We start from the raw sequence: 24063 nt of genomic DNA on the forward strand, positions 1-24063 counted from the left end.
ATCCTCACACAATCTAAAACAATTATGCTGTTTTTATTTATTTATTTTTGACAGTAAAAACTATATGTCACTTCTCAACATTGTTGGCATCAATGTCAACAAAAAAACTTCAAAATTGAAAGAAAAAAAATCACATCATCAAATTCATATTTAGTAATCTGCCCAAGATTTTTGGTTTTCCACCAGTGGCTTCACTTTGTGTTCATTATATCGCATATTTCTTCATCATAATTTAGAAAAAAAAAACGTGTTTCTTAATCATTAAATATTGTTTATTTCCCCTCATAAATTCAGGCCATACTCGAACTCGCTCGTCCTTATACGGTCCAGTCGTATGTTTCCAGGTGGTGGCGCTGTTGAGCGCACGAGCGCCCTTTCTGATTGGTCCACTGAGGACAGAACATCCACGCCATCCTCGCGTGCTGCTCAGTGGAGACCTTCACTTTAGGGCGTGAAGTTGGTGCTGTCCTGTAGTTCCAAACTCATCATGTCGACCGCTCTGTTGATAAAAACTCTGGACGACATGAGTCTGGATCCGGGCTACGTGACCTCCGACCCGAGTCCATCCTTCAGCGGGTCTCCTCACAGTAGCTCTCCTCAGCGCGGGTCCTGGTGGCAGCACACCGGCAGCTGGGACACGGTCCACTCTCTGGATGACTCCAAGCATCCGAGCCTGCCGGAGCTGGAGGACTATCCCTGGACTGAGGACGATCTGCGGGGAGTCTTGGGCAAAGTTTCCCACTCGTTCACCGCGGACGCGATCCAGCGCCTCTCCTTGCTGCTGAGGCGAGCTCTGGTGCGACTCTCCAGAGAGGCGCAGCGGCTGAGCGAGCTGCACCAGCGATGCACGCGCCTCGAGGTGCAGACCGCCGCGAGGCTCGTGCTCAGCTGGACTCTAGCGGAGAGGTGCGTGTCCTCCGCGGTCAGAGCCGAGTCCCTCCATTGCATGAGCTCCGGAGACATCGCTCAGCAGCGGGGCAAGTCCGCGCGCTGCGGCCTGGCCCTCTCCGTGGGGCGCTTCTTCAGGTGGATGGTGGAGACCCGCGTGTCCGTGCGCGTCCACGACCAGGCCGCGTTGTGTTTGACAGCGTGCATGGAAACTTTGGCGGAGGAGGTGGCGGGCCGAGCGCTGCTGGCAGCCGGCCGACAGGAGGTCGCAGGCGGCGATGGAGTCCGCGAGGGCCTGGTGACTGTAGAGCTGCTGCAGGGAGCCGTCAACAGCGACCCGGAGCTGCGGGGGGTCCTGCAGGGCTGCCAGCACCTGGTCTACGGCAGGAATGTCCATGGTGAGTTTGTCATGTTGAAGAATAAAATCAATGAAAGTGTTTTTATAATAATAAAAGCATGCATTCAGTATTCAAAAAAAGAAAACCCCTGCGTTTACATTTATGTCAGCAGTGGCCAGTACCTCTTAAGTCTGGACGACTGCTCCAAATGCCGTTCTATAGTAAAGATCACTGCACCATGAGGCACTCAAAGATTTGTCATCAGCAGTCTCAATTTCTTCTGTTCACCTTGTTGTTGAGTAGGTTTTACTATTGAGGCGTAAACAGTTGGTGTTTGAGGTCAGTGGTGAAGTGATTTTGGACAGTGAGCGGCTTGTTTTCATCGGTTAAATCAAAATCACTTATCAACTTAAATCCATTGTCAACTCTAGCTTTTTTGTTTTCTACGTGGACTGTGACTGTTGTCACAGATCATTTCAAAAGTCATGAAAACAATCAAATATAAATATGCAAAACATTTTTCACCATTGCAGCAAATCTAAACTAGATTCAATGTGAACATTTCCTGCTAAATAAACCTCTTGTAGTGAGCATGAAACAAGTCGGTCTCACCAAATCACCTCCAGGTGGGAATCTTTTCAAACCTTATTCCCAGTGTTGACATGCTATATTGTTGCAAGTTGCATGGAATCTCCATCTGATTTCAACACTGACTCTTCTGCCACTATAACTATAATAATTGCAGCTACATCTGTGTTAGTTGTCACATCGTTGTTGTTTCTTTCATCGGTCATTTTTTTTGAGAAAGCAGAACAAAAGTTGCTGCGACATTTGCTATATACTGTGATGCAGCTTTACGTATTTCTGCCAGCTTCACTCCTGGAACAGGACGACCAGGTTGAGTGTTGCTGACCTCTGACCTGCTCAGGCGACACAAAGCAGGTCTGATTCCCTCCGCCGGCTCCGTGGCCCGGACCGCTATGCTAACACAAACACGGGGGATGATGTGGCCCCGCCCCCTGGCTTCTCCCTCATAAAGACCAAATTGTTCCAAAGGTGATAAATCCACGCGAGAGAGTTAAAACTTCACCTCATTTTTATTGTCTAATTCCTTTGCTTCATGCATCGTTTGCTTGGTCAGCTCCCCATGTGGAAGATAAAAGTCCAACAACACCTTTTTTTTTAATATACTATATACATTAGTTATATATTACATATATTATATATTATATTGGTTTTGTCATGATCAGCATTTATGATTTAAGTAATGGTCAGTTTCATTTAAACTTTCAAAGCTTCGAAGGCTTCTTCTGAACTGCAACTGTAGCTGACCAGAAGCACGGTTCCCCCTTTACACCATTAAGTGTTTGCTTTGTTTTTTATATTATTATTATTGTTATTATTTGAAAAAGTGTCTCACTGTCACCTATGAATCACGTGACATTGTCATCTTAACCTCTGACCTCCTCTCTCATCCCATGGTCAAAGGCGGAATTTGCTGAAAGGTCTGTCTTTGTTGTCTGATCCCAGTGGTCTCAAACACTAAACATGAAACGTGACCATCAATTCTGAAGGTGTGAAGTCTTAGCCACATTACCTCGCAAGTTATATACTATACTATATATGGACGTGACACACCTTCCTGATGTCCCATAGTACACTGCAACAGTTGAAGGTTGCGCAAGATATTAAGAGCCCAGTTTTAAAATCAAATTGATCATCTTGACCAATCACAGTGACTATTGTCTGCGGTGGTGTTTAACAGCTCAAGTTTTTGTTTTTGTTTTGTTTGGTGCGCTGTTCCCGATTTAACATGTTTTAGCAGTGCAGCGGATATAACTTAAGTCCACTGCCACAATGAGCTTGTTACCTGGATTTCCTTTAACCTGAATGTCGCTGGATCGATTCCAGACTTCACCAGGGTGTTCTTTACCTTCAGACACGTTTGCAGTCAGAAGTGTGTGTGTGTGTGTGTGAGGATGTCAGCGTGTGGCGAATGAAAACAGGGCGACCCTGAACACTCCTGAAAACAACAGGCCTTTTCTGCAGCTTTTTTAATACCGACTTCTGTGTGTGTGAGACAACAGAGAGGTGAATGTGTGTTGGTGTCGGCCTGTGGTCTCCTGTTGTGTCGGCATGAATCGCAGCTTGTTCTCTCAGTAATCTGCAGTCATTAGTGGACAGTTGTGGCTTGTTTTCTGGACGTTTTCAGGACCTGTGTGCCATTTCTGAAAAGTTGTTGCCACTGTTTCTGCCTCAATATTGTCTTAAGTCTAGTTCCTGAGACCCTGAGTACCTTGTTTATGCATTACTCGACGCTTGGTCAACTGTGTTTCAGGTGAAGTGTCACTGACGTCCCACGACAGAGCGAAGACAGCGAGCCTGGAAGACTCGTACGTCCAACTGGAGCTGCAGTCGCTGGAGCAGGCGCTGCTTGCCTCTGGTGTGGGAAGCATCGCTGAGCTCAGTACGTGTGTGTGGCCACAGTGGCTCCTGTGTTTTGTGTGTTTAAGCTCCCGGGACTTGTCGTTAGACGCGCGAGTCCAGCCCTAGTCATTACATAACAACCTCAGGTTTGTGTCCAGAAACAAAGACACTTTGAGACCTCAAGACCCCCGTACTTCATCATGCCATCACAGCTACACAACGCCTTTATGCTAGCGCAGCCACAACACCCTCGGACTTCTATGTGTGTTATTGTCCATTCAGTTTTTTCTTTTTAATTTGTGAGGATATTTTTGAAATGAAAGTTTTTGTTTCAGTCACTGGTTACTGTGTTCTTGACTTAACACGACAAAAAATATTCAGCCACAGCTTGTATATATTATATGTATATACTAAAAATCATAAATTAAAAGGTTATCATTAAAAACATTTTTTCTGTTTGTGTTGCTGTAAAAAGTGTGTAATCAACCAGTAGTATATTATAAAAAAATGTGAGTTTTTATGTGAATGTTTTTGTCATAACACTGAAAAACAATTCCACTGGACTCTTATTAGTAGCTTACTGGCACAGTTTGATAATATTATTTAATATTCTCTCAGATTTTATATTGTTATAGAGGAAGTTGTGACATTTTTCACAGTGTTCCTTCTCTGCAGGTGACCTGGTCTCTCGAGCGATGCACCACATGCACCATTTGCGTGGCTCCTCCCTCACCTGCTCCCGCTCAACCAGTCAGCTTTCTCTGTCCTGGGCACCAGATGCTCTCCGCTGTCTCTACTACTTCCTGTCCAGTGCTCGGGCGGAGCCTGTTGACAGGATGGACCTTGAGTGTCCAACTGTGATCCTGCGATTGGACAGGTGAGGAAATTAACAACTTTGTCACTATTGAAGAACGTAAACCAGAGGTTTTATTCCTAAATAAACTGGGAGAATCAAGAGACTGCATTGTGAAGAAGTGTTTAATTTAAAATTCTTAGAAGAAAAGAAAATAAAAAAAATATAATATATGATAACGTCTACAGCAATGTTCTGAGATACACAACAATTTGGTTCAGTTCAGTTTTTGTGTTGTCATGTCAAAACTAATCTAAAAGTTGTGATGCCTGAAATGTGTCTCTCAGGCATTCGTTGGTTCTACCACCTATTATGGAGTGGATCCGAGTTGCCGTGGTGACCGCAGAGCATCGCTGCAGCTTGTTGGTCGACAGTGATGATGTCAGACAGGCGGCCAGACTGCTGCTGCCGGGACTGGACTGTGAGCCGCGTCAGCTCAGGTAACACTTGCTCCACGTCATGTCCTCTTGAACCCAAACTCATTTTAATATAAATGACCTGCACTGTAGGTCAGAGAGCTGCTTCCAGTCCATCAAGTGTTTGAATGCCGCAGCTGCCGCAGCAAAGTTTCAGCTAGTTTTGGGGTTCAAGATGCTGTCCAGTGGCCGAGCTGACCTGGTTCCTCAGGCGTTGCAGCTCCTGGGAGAGCAGGGAGTGGACACAGTGGACGACCAGGTCAGGGAAGCTTTTGTTTAGTTAATGCCGCAAGTTAATGATGGATAGATGAGGTGTCATGAAACAGTACTGCTGGGTTGATGAAACAGTGTCCTAACTTTCAGAGGCCACTAGATGGCGCTCCTGGTTTATAAATGCTGTGAGGTTTCATTGAATTATCTGTTCAAGTCCAAACATTTTGCAGCAGACGGTGCCACTTGGTGACCTCTGAAAATCAGGGCACTGTTTCATGAAACCTCAGCAACCCATCACTAGTGCAAGTAAAACACAGCAGTGAATTTACATTTAATTTCACCTGCTTTATTGGTTATTTACCTGTATGAATTAAATTATGTAAAAAGAGAAAGAAGACAAAGATACAATAAGTGTATTTTTAATAAATGTTAATGAATTAAATAAACCTACAGATTGCTGCACTAACTAAAGTGGAACAATTCAAGTACCAAAGAATCAAACAAAAATCTGGTGTTAATAAAACAGAACTGCCAACAATGATGGTAACGTTTTCCTTGGGTCTTTGCAGGGAATGAGTCCTCTCATGTACGCTGCAGCTGCAGGAGATGAAGCCCTGGTGCAGATGATCATTGAAGCCGGAGCAAACCTGGACTTACAGGTGAGGCACCACACAACTCTTCTGTACTGGACTTGTGACAACTCGATGGTTGATTTCAGGGAGGGACTTGTGATCTCGAACTTGATACAAGTCATGAGTCAGTTTGACACTTTCAGCTCAAACAGTTCAAACATTGCATTCACCGATGAAATGTCTTTTCCTCAGCTCCATCTAGTGGCATCTGTAAATGAGGACAACTTGTCACTAGAGAGTAACAATATATTTGGAGCTCCAGACCCAGATGAGACCAGTATATTTGGACTAGTACACTAGTCCCTCACCTTTCTTCATAATTTGAGTCGTTTTCATCCTAGATTATTTTTTGATAGGTTCCAAGTTGTTCGTCGAAACACCCGTCAGTACATCCCGGCACCCGCCACTGGGTAGCGCTGACGTTTGCAGTACTGCAGAGTCATCTGTCCGTCACACAGGTGAGTACAAAAATACCGCCATTGATGGTCAGATGCTGTTGTTCTTACTGTCTGGTGTTGGCACAGTTGCTGCTCGATGCCGGGGCAGACGTAGAGGGCGGGGCTCTGCTGGATGGACGGGAAAGTTCAGCTGAAACGCCGCTTCAACTTGCCTCTGCTGCAGGTGAGACTGGGGGCAACAACTAGATGGCGCCTTCCATGACTGTCATTGAACTGTCCATGACCAATATCCCGTCAGGTCATTATGAGATGGTCAGTTTGCTACTAAGTCACGGCGCTGACCCGCTGCTCCGGGTGCATCATGGGAGTTCTCTGAGCTCTCCGCTGTATGAAGACATGAACTGCTTCAGCTACGCTGCGGCACATGGACACAGGTGAGTGCTTCAGACGCTGAAACAAAATCCAAATGCGACAACTCAAGTTGTTTTCCTGTAGAAACGTCCTGCGTCGTCTGCTGCTGCAGCACAGGAAGGACGACATTTTGTCTTTGGAGGAGATCCTGGCTGAAGGTGTGGAGGAGGAGAGCACACAGCCGTCACTGAGACCTGCACCTCGGCTATGTAAGGCCCGGATGAAAGCCCTGCAACAGGCTGCCTACTACAGCGCTGAGCATGGTTACCTGGATGTGACCATGGAACTCCGAGAGATGGGTGAGTCCTTCCTCTGCCATGATCAAAACAAAGATCTCACGTGACTTGTCCTGTCTCCCAACCGGTTTTTCATCCCAATATCTGGCTTCTTCTTCCTGGCACTCAGATTTGTTGCTTTACCCATTGCTTAAGTGAACAACACCATCACACCAACTCCATCCAAATTGTCCTCTTTTTAATGATCCTCTGGCTTTGTCCTTCTTCTCAACGTCCTCCTCTGTGGTTTACTCAGGTGTTCCCTGGAGACTCCACATCTGGCTTGAGTCACTCTCTAGAGCGCGACAGCTCAGCAGAGACGACGTCATAGCCTCAATACTCGCTGAATTTTCCTCCATTCGGGCAGAAGACTACAGCCAGGAGCTTGTCTCCAGAGGCATACCCCTCATGTTCAACATGCTACAGACAAGCAGGGTAAACTGCTGTATAAACTGTCTAACTGTCAAGTAAATAAGGGAATTACATTTTCTTGTGCTTCACATCTTCACAGGACTATGGGATCACAAAGCAGCTTGCATCATGCATCTCACATTGCTACGGATGTTCCGATGTTCCTGCCATCCTGCCGCTGGACGTCACTCTTTCCACGCAACTCGGTAACTTATCACAGCCGGAAAATGAAATGAAAGTACCATATACTAACCTCAGAGTGACTTTTATGTCCACAGATGTACACTTTCTAAATAACCAGGAAATGTCTGATGTGACGTTCATGGTGGACGGGAGGCCGTTTTTTGCTCATCGTGTGCTCCTGATGTCTGCGTCTGAACGGTATCTCAACTATAAATATGTAGTATAATGATCTAAAATAATAAATATTTGTTTGAACATTTGTGTATTTACAGCCGCAGTTCTTGAATTATTTTTGCTCAAGTTTTCCGTTGCCTTCCACATTTCTTTGATAGACAGTAATGATGGGTAGCCAGAAAATGTATAAAATTGAGATGTCAAAATGAACCAAGCTGACAATGAGTAGAATCAAAATGATTTTTTAATCATGAGTAATCAAAATTAATCCACAACAACCCTGTGATCTATTATTATGGATTTAAACTGTAATCATTTGACAGCACTAGTGAAAACACAAGACGTGTCACGATTAAAAAAAAAAGAAATACGAGGCCTACATTTAAAAAAAATCATATTAAACAATATTTTTAAGCATATTTACATCATCCTAAACATGTCCCATGTTGCCTTACTCAGATTTCGACAGATGCTCAACGACACTTCCGACAGCACCATCTGCGTCAGTCACATGACCTACAGTGCCTTTCAGGTAGGATTTTTGTAACCTGCTGGTCTTGCTGTGGTTCAAGGTCATGAGACGCTGACAGTGTTTGCTTACAGCTGATGATGAAGTCGCTGTACTGCGGTGGCACAGAGGGTCTGACGCTGACACTCACTGAAGCCATAAAGGTAGAACACACAGAACAATTAGTAGTTGTGAAAAAAATGTTTATTTTTGGTGTTTTTTTTTCTCTTTTTTGACATAACGCGAGTGATGGTTTGATGAGGTTTCATGACAGAGTGTCCTGATTTTCAGAGGCCACCAGATGGCACTGTCTGCTGTAAAGTCTTTGGACTTGAACAACTATTTCAATGAAACCTTTCATCAGTTCCAAACCAAGAGTGCCATCGAGTGGCCTCTGAAAATGAGGACACTGTTTCATCGACAATGCAATACTGTTTCACGATGCCTCATCTGCCTTTCACTATTAAACACGTTTGTTTTCTGTTTTTTTGTTTTCCAAAAGCTCCTGCCAGCAGCAAAATACTTCCAGCTTCAAAGTCTTCAGAGAATCTGTGAGATGAAACTTTCCCAAAGTTTGACTCTGGACAACGTTGTGGACATTTACCAGAATGCCAGGGTAACATAGTTTTTTTCATTATTATTAAACAACACAACATGCTAGCAGAGATGGACTGATGAAGTTTCTTGAAACAGTGTCCTATTTTCCAGCAGCCACTGGATGGCACTGTCTGCTGGATGATCTTTGGCTTTTAACAAATATTTAAATAACACCTCACATCATTTTTAAAATCAAGAGCACCACCTTCTGAGCTCAGAAAATTGAGAACACTGTTTCATGAAACCTCATCTACCCATCACTGCATGCGAGCATACAATGCAACAAACTAAAATAAAAAATACAACTAAAATTGTTTAACGTATCTACATGAAGTTGAAGGAATGAATGAATCAGAGAAATTCCACTCATTGATAGTCTGTATGGCCAATTGTCAAATATGCTGCATCAGCTGTTTGAGACCTCATATTTAGTGAGCAAGCAATTGCAGGGGATTATTTGTTCAAGCGTGGCGATGAATATTCCTACAGCCTGTTACCAAGATAGATTCTTCTTAAGCGTTTCTTTCATTTATACATGTATGCTGAGTCATTAGAAACGTAGCCACAAGACAGGAAAGTGTGGCAGCCCTTGCATTCAATACATGTTGGACAATAGCTGCTGGAGTAAAATTCAAATTCTTGTGTGGACAGCGTTACCAGTCATCAGAACTGCGTCGCTACTGTGAGGGATTCTTCCTGCAGAACTTGGATCAGCTGCTGGATCAGGAGGACTTCCACCGCCTCCTGTTGTGCTCCGAGAACTGGCCTGGACAGGACCAACAACTGGAGCACCCAGAGCTCCTCAGGGAGCTGGAGGTGGTTCTGGTCCACAGACTTTGTTCCCTTCACTCCGCGTGCCGAGAGTAGAACAATATTTATATACATTATTTGAACCATTTTTTAAAATGCAACATTTTTATTTTAAGTTATGCTTTTTTGTTTTTTTTATTGCCATTTTTTTTAAACCATTGCCATGTTATGTGTGTATTTATGTGACTGCGATGAATAAATGGTTACATTAAAAACAAGGATTGGATTTTTAAAATATGAGTCTGTTTCATACAAAATTTAGTTTTTAATTGCTTAGCATCACATCATCAAGGTTGCAGACATTTGTTTAACCATTTTAGTTTTAGGTTGCTGCACATTCTAAATTATAAATGGTGTGTTGAAGATGAAGTAACCATGATTAAGAGTTTTATAATCGTCTTGACAAACTCTCGAGATAAAACAAGGTGGCTAAAGAAAGAATGGGAAAAAAGTTACTTATTTATTCTTCTGTCATTTACTTATTTATCTATTTTTAATAACGTTATTATCAGTGACCAATATAAAAAATAAACAATACAATTGTATTTGTATTGTTTGCTACACAACAGTCTAGGATAAATGTATTTCTCAGGAGAATACTTTACTTGAATAACAGTGTCCTGACACATTTGCACTGTACATTTGAGGTCGCTATTATTCCTTACCGAGCATTGAATACATACATTTTTTTGCTTGTTTATTTGCATTAAGCTTTCAGTATGGTCGTGACAAGTCAACCTAATATTAGTGCTGCTTCATGTCTCAGTGCCAAAGTCTAGAAATGCTAGTGTGTATGTGTGTAACGTGTTCGTATATGCTGATAGATAAACCAAAAGAAAACAAAGCTCAAAGTCAACAGATTTATTTCCTTTAGCACTGAAGTTGTTCACAGTAACATCACAAGGGAATACATTGCCAGCGGTTCCCCGCTCAGCTTTGGCGGTCCGAGTCCATTCAGTGTGCTCTGATTCCCACGTTAGAAAAAGAGGAAAGCGAAGGATGACGAACGGTATTGCTTTAATTTGTGTCCCACCCGGGGCGGCCTAAGCCGACAACAGCCAGGTCCCTCTCTGAGAGAACGAGGAAAGTTACTGCGTGAGCACAGTAGTGGAAAAAAAGACAGCGTGGGGAAAAAAAAAAAAGGTTAAACCGAAAGAAAGAAAGAAACTGAACTGAAAGCGGACAAAGACATGCAAATAAAAGACAAATGCTGAACATGCAAACAAGTGTACAAGGTCGAAGCAAAGTCAAATCATCCAAGGTTTTAAATAAGTCTGGCAACTTATTTACAGGAGGAGAGTTTGGTGAACCGAGTCGTCATACACGGCAACGATTACCCACAGAAGTGTTGCTCCTCTCAAAGAGGCTATGTCTACATTCTTAAATTACCGTAAATCATTTGTCCAAAAGTATATTACAATTTTCCCAGTCACCCACCGACAGGAAGTAAACACTCCAATAACTTAAACATGGCAAAGACAAGCGTCCTTGAATAATTTAACCCAACATTCTCCACAACGTTCGTATAAATAAAACCAGAATAAATAAGAAAAATACAAAAATATACATAATGATTTAATATTGTCTGAAACCTGCAGATAATTCAAAGAAACCTGAACATTTGAAACACCCCGACATCAAAATGACACGCTGAAAAACAAGTGCAAAAAATAGCCTATGACACCTACCGACTTGGTCACACCAGGCACGCGTTTAGTTAGCCAGCTAGTTTTAGTCTGAGTTTGGCAACGCGAGGAATGAATAGCCACACAAAACATCTGGACTTCATGTGACCGGTGTTGGTTCAACTAGGCGATGTTGTTTATTCATTTGGCTGTCTGTGTTGCTGATGTGACCATGTCCGTACAGGGAGAAACAAAGACACGACTCTACAATAGAAACTACAGCCTTCACACACGCACGGAACAGTTTCAGTCTGTACACAGAATATAGTCATTCATTTTAGATTGTTCCCCTTCCTCTTTGTCAAAAAAAAAAAAAAATAAATAAAAAAAATCCAAGTCAAGTGACCCGAGCATAAAAACCACAAAAAAGACAATAAAAAGAATTACAATCCAGCCAGCGTCTGTCCAGCCCTCCTCCTCCTCCATCCGTCCTGCCTGTGTGCAATTCGTTACATCCCGCGTAAGCAGTTTTTATCCTTTTTTTTTTACATGTATTTATTTTCTAATGAGGGAGAATGAAGAGCTCAACAAACATCACTGTCTTAAGGCTTTTTTTTCTTTTGAAAACTCTTCTGAGACTTGAATGGAGACTTGAAGAGAGGAGTTTGAGGACGTGAAGTAGGGGGAGCAGAAGAAGGGTCGGCGGTGCTTTCCTGGGAGGCTGACGTTACCGGACAGCATTAATAGCTATTATGGATGATTCCTGGTGGCAAAGACAAGTCAAGGAGGACAGAAATCAGGAGAGAAGCCTGGGACACAAAGAGGGACAGAGAGAGGGGGCAAAGCTACATCCGCTACTTATTGTAAAATACTGATTCAGGTGAAATAGCCATTCCGTTATGGAGTACAAAAGTTATAGGCAAAAGTAGATTTTTCACTCGGAACTAAAGGGGCAAAGTTCCCCGCTCTGCGTAATGACCTGATAGCTGCTTTAGTCATGCACGGCTACTGCTCCTTAAGGTTCCTGTGTCCTGTTGCTGCCGGCGGTCGTCTTTGTTTTGTCTTTGCCAGGGGGGCATTTCGAGTCATTGGGCAGGGGTTGCTTGCTGCTGGGGGCATGCTTGGCGGGGGAGCTAGGTGTGGCAGGGGCGCCAGGGGAGTGGGACGCTTGGAGGTTCTTGTCGTCTGAAAAAAGCTGTTTAATTACGTCAAAGAAGTTACTCAACGGGCTGCCTACACAGACGGAGAGAAGAGAAGAAACAGAGAGAACAAACAACAGATGAGCCATGGAGTTAACGTGAGGAAAGAGTGGAGGGGGGAGGGGAGTGCAGCCAAGAATTGCAAAAAAAAAAAAAAAAAAGTCAGACACCAACAAAAACAAATGATTGCTACGACAGGTGAAATCGGAAGGCACGGCGCCCAGAGAGTTCAGAACGTAACGCACTGTTGCAGTGGGCTCTAAATACAGTTCATTATTCAAATGAATTTCTGCCTACACTTTACACAATACACTGCTGAGCACCGTGAACATGGGCACGGGTAGTAATAAGGTAAGTGGATGGCGGACCCTGAAGAGTACATGACTCCTTCTTTGGTTTCCTGTTAGATGAGGCACGACCAGCAACCAGATGGGGTTGGAACATTAAGCAATCCTCAATGACATCCTGCTTACAGTAAAAGCCCAGTTATGCTCTGCTGTCCGTGCTCTGTGTTCATTTTGCCTGTATTTCTGCACCTTTCCACAAAGCCTAGAGATACGGACCAAACGGAGCAGTATGCAAAGTTCTAATGAGACACAAAGTAGACGTAACAATGGCGGGAATTTTCCGTCCTCCAGTCGCGACGTATTTAACAGCCTCACTGACCACCGCCTCCTACAACGCTGCCTCTGTTTCGTTCAGGTAGAGTATGAATCGCCATGTTTGTTTTGTAGTTTGAAGGTGTGATGAATTTTTGACTCGGGCTGCTCCCCCTGGTGGATATATTGGTGAACAGCAATACCAACCTAATGAACACATTGAAGCATGTAGTCTGGGTCGGTAACAACATTTGATGTGGACAGGTACATTTTCGCATGTAAAGGGAGCAAAAATGGGCCTGAATTCAGCAAGGGAATGGAAGTGCAGACCTCCCTGGTGAAAGCGCTGCGCAGTGATGAATGGGCAGTGAAAGAAATGGCTTATCACATCAGGAACTGCGATCTCACTTCATCTTTTCACATGAAAGATGTGCAGCAATGTCCACTCTGTTTTACAGGTGAGTTCTACTCACTTAGTTAACCTCCACACTCCATCACAAAACCAAGAAGTTAGGAGAATAAGGCTTCAGCACTTCAACAAGGACCAAAACCCACAAAATTGAATAAATATATTATTGCGTTATGTGTTATTTTGTGTTATTAGCTTCTTCCTACGAGTGCAGGATTTGTGGGTGCAACTCAGAGAGAAGATCCTGTGCTGAAAGCTGTCTTCCATCCGAGATATACGGTCCGTATCTAACTTGTGCCCAACGTGAACAACAATATTTGTGTGGCCACAAAACCGAACTTTCAGTGTGTGTTGTATCTCTCTGGTCGACGTGCCTCCAGCTGATGACAGACATGTGTTTTGGTGTTAGTACTGTCAGTTTTGGCCCCAGGTTTACACTTCAGTTTTATTATAAATTTCACAAAGAGATTGAACTAAATTTCATTACTGATTTAAGCACTGATGGGTAGATGAGGCATCATGAGGTTGATGAAACAGTGTCATAATTTTCAGAGGTCACTAGATGGCGCTCTTGGTTTAGAAATGATGTGAGGTTTCATTGAATTAGTTGTTCAAGTCCAGACACTTCTCAGCAGACAGTGCCATCTGGTGGCCTCTGGAAATCAGGACACTGTTTCATGTAACCTTGCTGTTGTTTGTTTTTAGTTTTGTTGTACTTGACACCTAGAACATAAGCGAATCGTCCATTGAACTTTCTCTCACCGCCACACGTATGAGTAGATGAAGAATCGGGACTGAGGACACATGTGTCGCTTATTATCAGTCGCTACATTTACAAGAGCAGCATTAACCCAACTGTTTAGTGGTCTTTATTTCAGGACAATACAGGATGAGGGCTCTTGATCAAAAAACAACACTGGTACTGTTCAATAATATGTGAGGATCCAAGTCCTACTTCATGCTTTTCCACAACAGTGGGGGGAAAACAACCCTCAGTATTGTGACTTAAAAAAGCTTTGATGGTCTGTGTTTTCAGTGCTGCTTGTTTTACGCTGCTCTGGCTTGTCTCATTGACTTAATGAATTCTTAGCAAGAATTTGAACAATCTCGGTAAGTGCTCTTGGAAATGTAGCAACTGATAATGTCCATTACTTTTGAGTCTGGAAAACTCATCATGCAAAACACAAATGGCACTTTCACGACAGCGTCACATTATGGCGTGCGCACATTTACACGTATGAGCGATAAATGCAAGAAGTAGTGAGGATGAGTGTTGAAGTGAGATGCTAGCAGGGGCTCACACATGGGCATGCATGTTACTGGCACATCGATGTCACAAAGCTGATAAAAGTTCTGTCAGAGGCAAAAATGTCCAAATATCTTCACTACAAGTCAAACTGCCAGCACTGCTGACGTGAGGGCAGATGATCAGTTTGGATTTTGGACCTCAAATGTTTCAAAGAACGTGCAGGTAAAAACAACAATAACCAGATAATTACACATTTAAACACAGCGATCTGAAATAAAGAAAATATTCAAATAGTAAATGAGTACAGGTACAGTATATACAGCGTATCATAGTTGTATCTTTTAGTTTACAGCGAAGTCTGTTAAAAAAAAAAAAAAAAAAAAAAAAAAGGAATTCCGTCTTTGAAGATTTTGTAATATTTTGTAATAAACATACAATAACGTCCTTAAAATAATGTAATAATAATAATAATTAACAATAATAATTAACTGTAACATCGAAGCTCAAACTAAAAGCGACCAAAATCCAAACTTATGTCTTTTGACTTGTAGTTACTCAAGTTCACCTCTAGAGGGAACTGTTATCACAAACTCAAATAAAGAGCGCAACATTATTTACAAGCCAGAGGAAATGGATCACACTTTTTCTTCAATATTTCTGTGTTCGACCCTCCGTCTTTGGGCAGCCCAAACATCTAATCAAGACTACTGACCCTGGTTCTGATGCCAGGATGTGGCAGCGTCATGCACGTGGTGATGCTGAAAGCAGCAGTGCAGCAGCTGAGCAGATACGCGGGTGCGGCTGCGTTGTGCGGAGTGAAGGAGCGCTAAACTGGCAGGGGATTGTGGAAGTGGTGGTTTCGTGGGGGGTGGGGTGGACGGAGCTCTCCACTTACCAGAGATCTGAGGCTGGACGCCAGGCTGGTCATTAGAGCTGAGCAACTGGGCCTGGATGGTCTCCACCACCCGCTTGAAACGTCGGCTGGGACCTGAGAGAGAGAGAGAAAAATGATTTTTACATGATCTAATTTCATGGAGCCAGTGTAAACTGTCAAGTCATGTGATCTAGTTCGTGTTTCAGAAACGGGACAGTGTCATTACATATAATAACTGAAAACCAGTTAAGGGAACTGAAAATATTCCTTATGATGCCATGCTAACTTTTGTTTAACTTTTTTTTTTTTTTTTCTTGGAAATGCAGTTGCCGCAGCTCAAGTCTTCATTGAGTAAAAAAGCCAACTTATTTTCCTTATCTTGGGAAATCAACAACTACTAAGAGTCTGGGAAAAAAACAGAAAAAGAAAAACTCCATCTAAATGTTTAAAAATAGATTATATATTAGAGAAAATGTATAAAAAATCTCAGTCAAAATTCTACTTGACACAGATGATGAATTCACCTGAGAGCAATGTGAAAGTCACAGAGTAGATGCCATTCTCCTTGGTGGCGCCGCTGCTCTCCGTGTAGGTGATGTCGACCTGGAACTTCACCGGCTTCTGAAACACCGCCGGACCCGCGCTGGACTTGTACTCTGCCCGAAAGGTAGTCTGCGAGATGACGCTGTGGCTCAGACTCGGGATCTGGAGAGGAAGAGAAAGCAGTGCCATTTAAAAATGGCCTTCAAGTGAAGGAGCCGGACCATCGCTGGGTCTCACAGAGAGGAAGGCGTGGACGATGTCAGCCTTGATGGAGCTCAGAGGTTTGTCCCTGATGACGATGAAGATCTGCTCCTCCTTCTCCAAACTTATGAAGTTCCCGAACCAGGACTTCTTCGCCAATCTAATGAAACAAAGATATTTTCATAACTCATTGCTTTATATCCCTGTCATTTCTATCACTCTACACATAATCCACTATTAAACACATTTTGGAGATGTTCCTTGATCACCATCCAGGTTGAGTCATCATTTGAAGATCTGTCGCTCTCTGTGTGCAGACGGAGCTGCAGCACCAGCTTCCATTCTCACTCGCCTACTGTGCGTGCTGTGACAGCGAGCTCCAGAATGCTACTGCCCCCTGCTGTCCCGTTGAGCTAATTGCTATCAGTGATATTGCAAATGCTAAAGAAATATCAAGTTAAATAGATATAGGTCAATAACATGGGGAGAACAAAGTCATAATACGCAGTTTGATGGAGAGCTGTGCTCTCTTGCCTGCTTCTCCTGAACTGAACTGATCGGTCTGAACATCAGCCTTGACGGGTGAATGACTTTGACTCACTCTGGTGACGAGTCCGGGGTGAGACTGGACATGTCCTCTTGTGTAGGGACTGTGGACAAAGTTCAAGGAAGTCAGAGAAGATGGCGCAAGTCATTCTTGGAACAACAATTAGCGAGTGCTGTTTAAACATGTCAAACACAAACATTACTGTAAACCACGATGACATAGAAGTACAATGTTATAAAGTGTGGATCCCAAAAAACAAGACCTTAACACCATGATTTAAAAAAAGTCTGTTGTGATTAGTCGTAAAATTTTAATATTAAATATATTTTAATTATCACTGTTTTGTGCTGTATTGTATGATAAAGTGAAGTAAAGTGTCAGGCCAGCAGAGGGGTGAAGACGTTGGCTTTGCTACAGTACAGAGCGGGTGTGACCTCAGTGCACGGCTGAATCGGATCACACCTACCTTGCATTTTCCTTCGGTGAAAGCGTGGAGAACCAAGGAAGCTGTTCTTTATAGAGTTGAGGCGCGTCCGCCAAGGCATCCCCCCAATCGAGGGGCTTGGTGGGGGGGTGGGACTGGGTGTTCCGGCTGGACTTTCCTTGGGCGTGTGCACTGGGGTGCCTTTAGGGGTGGGAAGAGGACTCCCTCTAGGGGAAGGGTGGGGGGTCACCTGTGGGAGGGGGACAGATTTGCCATTGTGGTCAGGGTGAAGGCGGTGCCGTCGGAGAGGGGACATGGGGGGCACAGGGGACAGAGGAATTGAAAGCTTGGGAGGCACGGTGAGGGGCGGGTGGCGCCGGACCCTCGGACTGTTGGGGATGCATGGCGCCAGCGGCTGGCAGGGTGTAGTGGGCTCCGATTTGGGGGTTGATGGAGTTTGAGCCGTGTTGGGAAGTGGGTTTGACCTGGTGGTCTGCAAAGGCTTCTCCGACACTTTGGGTTTGGCGGGAAGCGTCTGCGTACGGGGATGCATGAGGGGTGACCCCATCTTTGGGTGATAGGAGTTTGGAGTGCGAGGCCCCACCCCGTTGAGGCGGACCTCAGGGGAATGGGTGGGGCTACAGTTGGGGGACTGACACAGGTCTGGGGACTGGGGCGGAATGAAAAACCGCCGGTTGGGCTGTGATCAGTCATGCACCGCAGCAGCAGCAGCAGCAGCAGCAGCAGCAGCCAATGAGAGGGTGGCGGAGGAATAAAAAAAAAAACAGAGCAGAAAAGAAAAAGGCAGCGGATGTTGGAGGGGTGGAGCAGGCGGGTGGTGTGAGAGTGCAAGAAAGAAAGAAACAGAACATGCCGTTAGCACAGTGATCAGCCAATCGGGAGGCGGCAGTGGAGCATTCATGAGGCTGTAGAGATGCACCGAGGCCAAACCTGCCGACTCACTAAACATCCCCAACATGACTTGACGCCTCATTTGCCCTCCTGGCATCACGCTTGTTTCATGCACACGAGATGGGCTCTAACTTCACGCCTAATTTAAATTTAAATGTAACTATTTTATTCTTTTAGTCATAATATATATTCTATGTGTAGAGACCGAATTAGTGTTGAACTATTTTCCTGATGTTGCATACATGGATTTTAGAATACACAATATGTCAGGGAACGTCGAAGGGCACCAAGCCTAGACCGCTAATGTAGTCCAACACGTTCATTTCGGAACTCTGGTTTGGTTCTTCTTATTTACCACTGACATCAACATGTCATCTCATTACATTACAGCTCCAAAGGAAAAGTTCAGTCTCACACTTCGGTGCATCTCTTGGTGGCAGCAGGTCCGAAGCTAACCAGTTAGCTCCACTCTCCACCCAGGAGAGCCGGGCACATGCAGAGCAGCCGATGCTCGATGTGATGAATGAGCAGTGAACAAACAGTTGTGTTTGTTCCTAAACATATGTGGTGAGTTACAGGCTGTCCGGGAACATGAACCCCAATGATGATGAATGTTGGATCATTTAAAAGCTTGCTGAATATCTCTACCTCCCTTAACACTCAAAACCCAATCTCATCCATTCAGATCTCACAGCCATAACTATGACGAATGGTTTCCATATGGCCAAGCTTTTAAATAGCATCACTCATCCCACCTTTCTCTTAAATGCTGTTCTTTCTGGATGCTTTTGTGAAGTGATGGGAAGGTGAGGTGTCATGAAACAGTATTGCAGGGTTGATGAAACAAGTGTCCTAATTTTCAGAGGCCACTAGATGGCGCTCTTGGTTTAGAAATGACTAAAGGTTTAATCGAATCAGTTGCTCAAGTCTGAACATTTTACAGCAGACAGTGCCATCTGGTGGCCACTGGAAATCAGGACAACGTGCCATGAAACCTAACACCCATCACTATTTTTGTGTAACACTACAGCCGTTGTTTTTAAGTAATAACTTAATGCATTTATTTTTACAGTCAATTTAAATATATATACCAGTATTGCAGGGTTGATGGGGAGTGGGTGGGGCTATATATATAGATATATATATAAATATATATATCTATATATCTATATATATATATACTACATACTGTAATCCAACCACTGTAATCTGGTACTTTTAAATGTGATCTTTCAATTCCATTTTCTTCAGTTACAGTCCTCTCACTTTACTTCCCTTCTCAAAATAAAAATATTTAAAAATCATAATAATAATAATCAATGAAATAAATTCCTAGAAACTTTAAAATCACATTTAGGGGATTATGGTATTCACTAGCGATGGGTCGATGTGGATCCATGATACAGAATTGAAGGGTGGATGAGGTTTCATTAAACAACGTACTGGATTTCAGAGGCCACCAGATGGCAAGAACCAAGAGCACTGTCTATTGGCCTCTGAAAATTCATGAACCCTGCAATACTGTTTCATTATACCTCTTCAACCCATCACTAGTGTCTACTGAAAAACACATTTTGTTTTTCTCATATATTGCTATGAATAGAATGTAATCAAAAAAAGGTTTATCAGAGGGACAATGTTACATACTTGTACCGTAAAGTGCAATTCAACCCAAAATTACACTGATTTCATTTCTCAAATTATTAACAAAATAAGAATAATAAACATTAATATTGGTGAAGACATAGAGCTTAAATGGTGAGATAAGTGAGGCTTTCTTCTCTTAAAACAGCCTCTCAACATTTCAGTGCATCGTTCAGTGATGAAAACGTTTTGGGGGAATATTTAATGTGCTGGAGCGTGTGTGTGTGTGTGTGTGTGTGTGTGTGTGTGTCTGCACAGATAGCAGTCATTACCGGAAACCACTGATTCAAACTCACCCTGGGACTGCTGAGTGGGCTGGTGGACAGACCCGAGGACGCTCCGCTGATGGACCGCGACCTAAACACACCAGTGGAAATTAGAATTCGCACCAGCACATTTATTCACAGCAATCATATCATAACTCCCAGAAGTCACTGGACTCATTTCCTGAAAACCCGTAAAGCTCATTGTCTATGGGATGGTTATTTCCTGTGACGAAAGTTAGTTTATTTCTCATTCAACCCAACAAATGTTTCTTGCAGAGGAGTAGTGTTTATCAGTAGTCTGTACTTTACATGGTATTAACACCACCCAAAGATAAATAAGTAAAAAAAATGAGAAAATTCACTTCTAATAGGATTTTAAAACAATTTTAATGGGTTCCTACATGTAAAAATACAGTTGTCCATAAGTTGTTTTAGTCATTTAGTCACGGTACAAAATGGTAAGCAAAATGTTAAAAAAAGCAATTTAATGAGGATATAGAGGTATGTGTCAAACTCAAGGCCCGGGGGCCAAATCTGGCCCAGCATGTCCTTTTAGGCAGCCTGAATAAAATTGGACACATATCGTAATTTTAAGCTTCTACTTTTTTCTTGTGGTCTGAACCTTGCAGTGTACATGACCACATGGATAAGATATGGATTTTTGCAGGCTAAAGAGCGGCATGCTGAGAAAATATTGACCAACGTCACATTAAACCGATGAAATCACAAGCGTTTGTATTGACCTTAAAGCGCTCAAAATATATAATTTTTTTTTTGCCTGTGTGTCCGCAGTTCCGCCAACAGAGCGTCGTGTCAGAACATAGTGAAGGAACCCACGGGTGCTTTGATGTGAATAAAAGATGTGAGGAGTTCATGATTCAAGTTCAGAACATTGCTGTGTTTGTTTCACAAGTCAGACTCGATGCTGGACCCCATTTTCAAAACTAGTTCAGAAGTGATCCTCATTAATTTTTACACCGGGTGCACCACTGACCTTTCTACTGCACAGACAGCACCATTGCACCCATACATACATAAGCTGCACCGGAAAATAGAGGGTGCCACTTGTGTATGAAAAGGATCTATTTTCCTCCTTAAATGTAGTGGGTGTGGCATATATTGCGGTGCGCTCTATAGTCTGGAAATTATGGTAATCTAAAATGTATTAAGATAAAAAAGCCAACCTTGATCTGTGTTTTAAATTTTGGCCCCTTGCATGATTGAGTCTGACACCCGGATATAGAGAAGAAAAAGTCAAAGTTGTCCCAGCAATACGTCTAACACAATGAGTGATGTATGGAATAAGGGGTCAGTACTTTACAAACATGCCACATTTAAAGGTGGAATAGAGGGATGAATGATGGGCACAGACAGGAAACAATAGAGGAAAATCGGAACGGCTGACTGGGGCGATCGGACTGTTCAGTACCTTTCCTCCTTGCTGCAGTTAGCGTTTGTGATATCCAAACTTTTACTGAAAACTGATTTGCTAAAAAACAAAGAAAGGAAAATGAAGAGACAGACAGCAAGGTCATTCACGTCAGGGGAGAAGGTCACCATGCGGTATTAGCAAACCAAATGAAAAAGCATGCAAGGGTCAAACACCATGTTGGAAGAGCCACATGCAGACGTGCGCATATCTGGGAATCTTTAGTGTGACAGTGGGACTTTACCAGGTTTACAAACAAAACTTCCACAAATGGAGAACACAGAGTTTGCTAACAATCATGATGGAAACATCGACAAGCTGATTCAATTGTGGACGCGGTTTTATATGGCTTTAGCATTAGCACCGATGTACCAAAAATATGTCACCTTACACCCAATAGTAACTGTACAAGCTCGCCTGTGACTCTTGACCCACCACCTGCCCTGCGCAACCTGACAATCCAAGCTTCAATCTGGAGTTCATTGAAATAAATATTGAAGCTATGACAGCACTTGACAACTAAAACGCCGTTCCATTTTCATCACAGTGAGAAATAAGTGCATAGGTCGACTTTATGAATATGAACCAGTGATGGGTTGATGAGGTTTCATAAAACAGTGTGATCATTTTGAGAGACCACTAGATGGCACTGTCTGCTGTATAATATTTAGCTTTCAACAAGTACAGTGGTACCTCGGTTTTTGAGTTCGAACATAAAGTTTTCGAACGAAAATCCTGAACTCGAACGTCCCCGAAAAAAGCCAGAAACAACATAGCGTGCGAGCCACGACGCGCTTTGTTATTGTGTATAACGCAGCCTCTGTATGCAGACGTGTCCCGTTAGCTACATTTACTGACTGTTTTTTCTTCATATTGAGGTGTAAAACCTTTCCTGTCTCCGCACTGGACCGTGGTAGAGTGTCACAGGGGAGGAGCTCACTCACGACTCCAGGGTTTGATGTCCTGTTGTGGGCTGGAGCTGGGACAGGGATGAGGCGAGTCTGGGACAGAGCGTTACTTGGTTTATGACTTTGTCACAGCCAAACTGCACAGAAGCGCACATTCAGAGCTGGACACGCACCGGGCACCTCTTCACTTCTGGAGAGACGTCACTCACTCGGCAACCCCTCCCACATGCGGCAGCCACACACATAGAGGAACAGCGCACCTGCAGCAGACACTGTACATTCACTCCTACAAAAGACTATTTTAAGGCTTGGAACGCATTATTTCTTTTTCCATTCATTGTGATGGGAAAAATTGATTCAGATTTCAAACAAATCGCTTCTGGAACGGATTGTGGTCGAGAACTGAGGTACCACTGTATTTTAAAGAGACCGATCATCATTTTCAAACCAACAGCGCCACCTACTGAGCTCTGAAAATTAGGACATTTTTACATGAAACCTCAGCCACCCATCTGTGGCTTGTAACAATTATCAGGCACCTCATCAGTTTGGAAATCAGAAAGCCAATTGTAACTGTCGACAGTTCAACGTCATGCTTTTAACTGTGGGATCTGCGACATGCAATCGTCACGCCCTTCTCACACATGCAGTCTCAGACTTGCATCTCCTCTTTGCTCTTGCCAAGTGAAGTGATCTGACTTTGGTCGACCAACTGAAGGACAACAGATTGAACATTACTCTTCAAGGTATTCAGCCTCTCTGTGATGCCCTGATGTTTACCATGAAACCTCCCACTTTTGGGTTGAGACATCCAGCTGCAAGCAGTGCCAGCTTGGTCTAAGGTCACGGCTTGGTGGACCCCGATAACACCAAATCATCCAGACTGAGGAATCAAGTCCAGAAAATGCACGTCTCGGTGCCATACCTCTGGCCGTGGTTAGCCATGTCGAGAGCACGTCGCACGGGAACAGGTGACCCTCCCTCAGTTACGGTCAGCACCTCCATGGATTTCCTCTCCGGCCTCCGCTTTGCATGGCGGCTCAGCATGGGGGAGTCGACACGCTTTCTTGGAGGGTCCACTGAGCGATTTAGAGGTGCCAGGTCAGGTCTGAAGAACAAGCTTTGGTGACCTGGAGTCATTCGTCTTACCGATCTCATTACGTGGCGGCAAGTTCTGATCCTCATGACTCGGATATCTCTCTTTCCTATCCAGAAGCAGGAAGTAGATCATCTTTTCCTGGTTGTCCCTGCAAAAGAACAAGCCACAGAGGTCATGTTGTTTGCTTAGAGTGTGACTACTTTGAGCTAGTGTGAACTCACTCCTCAGACAGCAGATCTTTGGTGAGCTTATCTTTGTCCCTGAAGCAGCCGAGAGAGTGCATGCTCTCCAGGACGTCCGGGTCAATCTCCTCAGCCGTTGCTAACGTCCGGATGGCCACTTTCCTAGGAACGGGCTGCTCAGGTTCCGGCTCATTCTTTCCAGCTCTGCACCACAGCACATATCTTCATCATTTCAGAGCCACAATATTATCAACAGAACATGTCATGCGTTGGAAAATCTTCACTTTCCAAAACATTTTCTTTTCTTACCAAGTATACATGAAGAAAATGTTCTAGAAGGCAAAAAACTTGCATAGTCTTTTGTTGCCAAAACATTGTACAATATCACTAAAACGTCACTTTTGCACTGCAGTTACACT

The 24063-nt window shown here is 43.6% G+C and overlaps 2 protein-coding genes across 6 annotated transcripts in view; one reads left to right on the top strand and one right to left on the bottom strand.

Annotated features, from left to right (window-relative positions):
• The first annotated feature begins 487 nt into the window (after window positions 1-487).
• Window positions 488-9595, top strand: LOC128769533 (ankyrin repeat and BTB/POZ domain-containing protein 2-like). Its single transcript, XM_053883323.1, has 17 exons — window positions 488-1286; window positions 3565-3693; window positions 4329-4530; window positions 4794-4946; window positions 5016-5181; window positions 5705-5794; window positions 6124-6225; window positions 6292-6388; window positions 6464-6599; window positions 6661-6875; window positions 7108-7286; window positions 7363-7468; window positions 7541-7643; window positions 8079-8151; window positions 8223-8291; window positions 8630-8743; window positions 9376-9595. The coding sequence occupies exons 1-17, from the start codon at window positions 488-490 to the stop codon at window positions 9589-9591; spliced, it is 2949 nt and encodes a 982-aa protein (XP_053739298.1). The 3' UTR covers window positions 9592-9595.
• Window positions 9596-10366: 771 nt separating this feature from the next.
• Window positions 10367-24063, bottom strand: part of LOC128753381 (serine/threonine-protein kinase BRSK2-like) — a 55508-nt gene continuing 41811 nt past the window's right edge. Inside the window, exons 10-20 of one of the 5 annotated variants that reach the window (XM_053855062.1) lie at window positions 23684-23848; window positions 23513-23610; window positions 23289-23442; window positions 21456-21515; window positions 20057-20117; window positions 17247-17454; window positions 16835-16883; window positions 16270-16393; window positions 16014-16194; window positions 15511-15603; window positions 10367-12392 (exon numbers count right to left, since the gene is read on the bottom strand). In XM_053855062.1, coding sequence (XP_053711037.1) covers window positions 12175-12392; window positions 15511-15603; window positions 16014-16194; window positions 16270-16393; window positions 16835-16883; window positions 17247-17454; window positions 20057-20117; window positions 21456-21515; window positions 23289-23442; window positions 23513-23610; window positions 23684-23848 — 1411 coding nt within the window. In that variant the 3' untranslated portion in view covers window positions 10367-12174. Of the gene's footprint in view, window positions 12393-15510; window positions 15604-16013; window positions 16195-16269; window positions 16394-16834; window positions 16884-17246; window positions 17905-20056; window positions 20118-21455; window positions 21516-23288; window positions 23443-23512; window positions 23611-23683; window positions 23849-24063 lie in introns of all 5 variants that reach the window. The other 4 variants (XM_053855052.1, XM_053855034.1, XM_053855071.1 and 1 more) reach the window with 4 other exon arrangements.

This window comes from Synchiropus splendidus, chromosome 1 (genome assembly GCF_027744825.2).
Source record: "Synchiropus splendidus isolate RoL2022-P1 chromosome 1, RoL_Sspl_1.0, whole genome shotgun sequence".
In the NCBI taxonomy this organism is placed as follows: Eukaryota; Metazoa; Chordata; class Actinopteri; order Syngnathiformes; family Callionymidae; genus Synchiropus; species Synchiropus splendidus.